Below are 2,426 nucleotides of genomic sequence, written 5' to 3' on the forward strand. Positions count from 1 at the left end.
ACACATACACATTACCATGCTTGTGTATTTTTCTTGGTTTGTATCCTTTTAATTTTCCTTTTCTGAGCCATCTTGTTAGAGCTGGTTTTCTGTTAGGGTTGTTTTAGCTTTAGGGTGTTTTCCCGTTTCCCTGACCTTACTCTTTAAAAGGTTTGGTTTTTTCCCTTCTGAATTGATTAACACAAAAACTACAGTATGCAAAACAGAGAAAACTCTCACTCAGAAATAAAAGTTGATGTTTCTTACCTTACTGTGTTCATCATACTCCGATCTATCTTTTTTCCTCTTACGGCGTTTCCAATGGTGGCTTTCCGGCAAACCCACGNCAGCTTCTCTCTCTAGCTCCTCTGAAACGTATTGCAGAGCTTCTCTCTCTACCAACAACGTCTGCATCAGACCTTTGTCTTTGCTTCTGTCTTTCTCTCTGCCTACGTGGATTTTTACTTTCTCAGAGTTTAAAGAAAAGGCCTTTGGGCCTCTATATTCAACATTGGGCCTAATTCATTATGGTATCAGAAGTGCAAATTGTTTCTTGACGTGTTCTTGCTTTCTTGCTACATTCTTGCCATGACAGAATCCACCGCCGATCCCACCACTAATCCCTCCAGCCCCTATTACCTACATCCTGGAGAAAATCCTGGCATTACCCTCATTTCCCAGATCCTCACTGAGTCTAATTACTCATCATGGAGCAGAAATTTAAAACGTGCTCTTCTATCAAAAAACAAGTTCAAATTCATTGATGGCAGCATTCAAAAGCCTGCCAGGACTGACAAATTATTTGAAGCTTGGGAAAGATGTGATACTATGGTTCTTTCTTGGATAATCAAGACCTTGTCACCCCAAATTGCTGACAGTGTTCTGTATGNAGACACAGCTCAAGAACTGTGGGAAGACCTCAAAGAACGTTTTTCTAAAGGTGATTACTTCAAAATTTCAGACCTTTTACAAGACATACACTCTATAAAACAAGGCGAACAAAATATTAATCACTATTACACTGATTTAAAAATACTGTGGGAGGAACTTGAGTCTCTTCGCCCTATTCCCACTTGCACCTGCCCTGACCCATGCGTCTGTGATCTTTCCAAAATATCCCTCAGATACAGAGAGAATGAACATGTTATTTGTTTTCTAAAAGGTCTCAATGACACCTATCAAACTGTTCGTACCCAAATCCTCCTCATGGAGCCCCTTCCCAACATCAACAAGGTTTTTTCTCTGCTAATGCAACAGGAAAGACAACATCAGGACAGAGGAGGCACATCTGACACATTCAAGATTTTAGCCAGCACATCTGACAAAACTAATTGGAGAGGCCAAGGCCGTGGCATCAGTTCACGGGGACAANGACGGGGCAGAGGTAGAAATCCCAATTATGGGAAACAATGTGCNCATTGTCACAAGATGAATCACACTATTGATGAGTGTTACTCTAAACACGGCTTTCCACCATGGTATAAGAAGAATGATCACCAAAACAGTCAAGACAGGGGAGGACACAATGAATGGAGCTATGCTAATGCTTGCAAAGAAGATTCAAAGTCTACCCAGACTCAAAGCACTCATCAAGAAAACCAGAGTAATCCTATGCAGGTTTTTACTCCTGAACAGATGCAGAAATTGNTGCAAATCATAGAGAATACCCAGACTCAAAATACTCACAGCATCAGTCAAGTCCAAAGAAACACTTCTGGAGAAAATCAAGGTACTTTCTCCTGGATTATTGATACTGGGGCCACTGATCACGTGACCCATGAAAAGAAATATTTCATTACATTCCAGAAAATTAAACCTATCACTGTTAAACTTCCAAATAATTCTGTGGTTACAGCTCAATATGCTGGAACCATTCAATTTTCTGAAGATTTTATCATTTTAATGTTCTATACATCCCTGAATTCTCCTTTAATCTTATTTCTCTACAAAGCTTAACAAGAGATTTAAACTGTGTTCTAACATTTTCTTCTAAGACCTGCCAGATTCAGGAGAGCTCTACCTTGAAGATGATTGGGCATGCTAAAGTTTTCAAAGGCCTTTACTATCTTGAGTCTTTTCCTGTTTTTACCCAGTATTATGTTCCCAAAGTCGTTCTTTCTTGTAAACATGTTAGTGATGATCTATGGCACTACAGATTAGGACATCCAAGACACAGAGTTATAGAACAAATCTGTAAAAGTTTTCCCTATGTTCAAATGCCATCTAAAATTGTTTGTGATGTATGTCATTATGCTAAATAACATAAACTGCCTTTTTCTCAAAGTATGACTGTCTCTGCTAATTGTTTTGATCTAATACACTGTGATATATGGGGACCCATTTCTATATCATCTGTCCATGGACACAAATATTTTCTTACCATAGTAGATGACTATAGTAGACACACCTGAACTTTCTTAATGCACAATAAAGGACAAACTAGAGAA

At 38.9% G+C, this 2,426-nt stretch overlaps 1 protein-coding gene across 1 annotated transcript; it reads left to right on the top strand.

Moving 5' to 3' along the window:
* The first annotated feature begins 567 nt into the window (after positions 1 to 567).
* LOC106753581 lies at positions 568 to 1,935 on the top strand. Its single transcript, XM_014635406.1, has one exon. The coding sequence runs from the start codon at positions 568 to 570 to the stop codon at positions 1,933 to 1,935; it is 1,368 nt and encodes a 455-aa protein (XP_014490892.1).
* The last annotated feature ends 491 nt before the right edge of the window (positions 1,936 to 2,426 follow it).

Source organism: Vigna radiata, chromosome 2 (genome assembly GCF_000741045.1).
Source record: "Vigna radiata var. radiata cultivar VC1973A chromosome 2, Vradiata_ver6, whole genome shotgun sequence".
NCBI classification, from domain to species: Eukaryota; Viridiplantae; Streptophyta; class Magnoliopsida; order Fabales; family Fabaceae; genus Vigna; species Vigna radiata.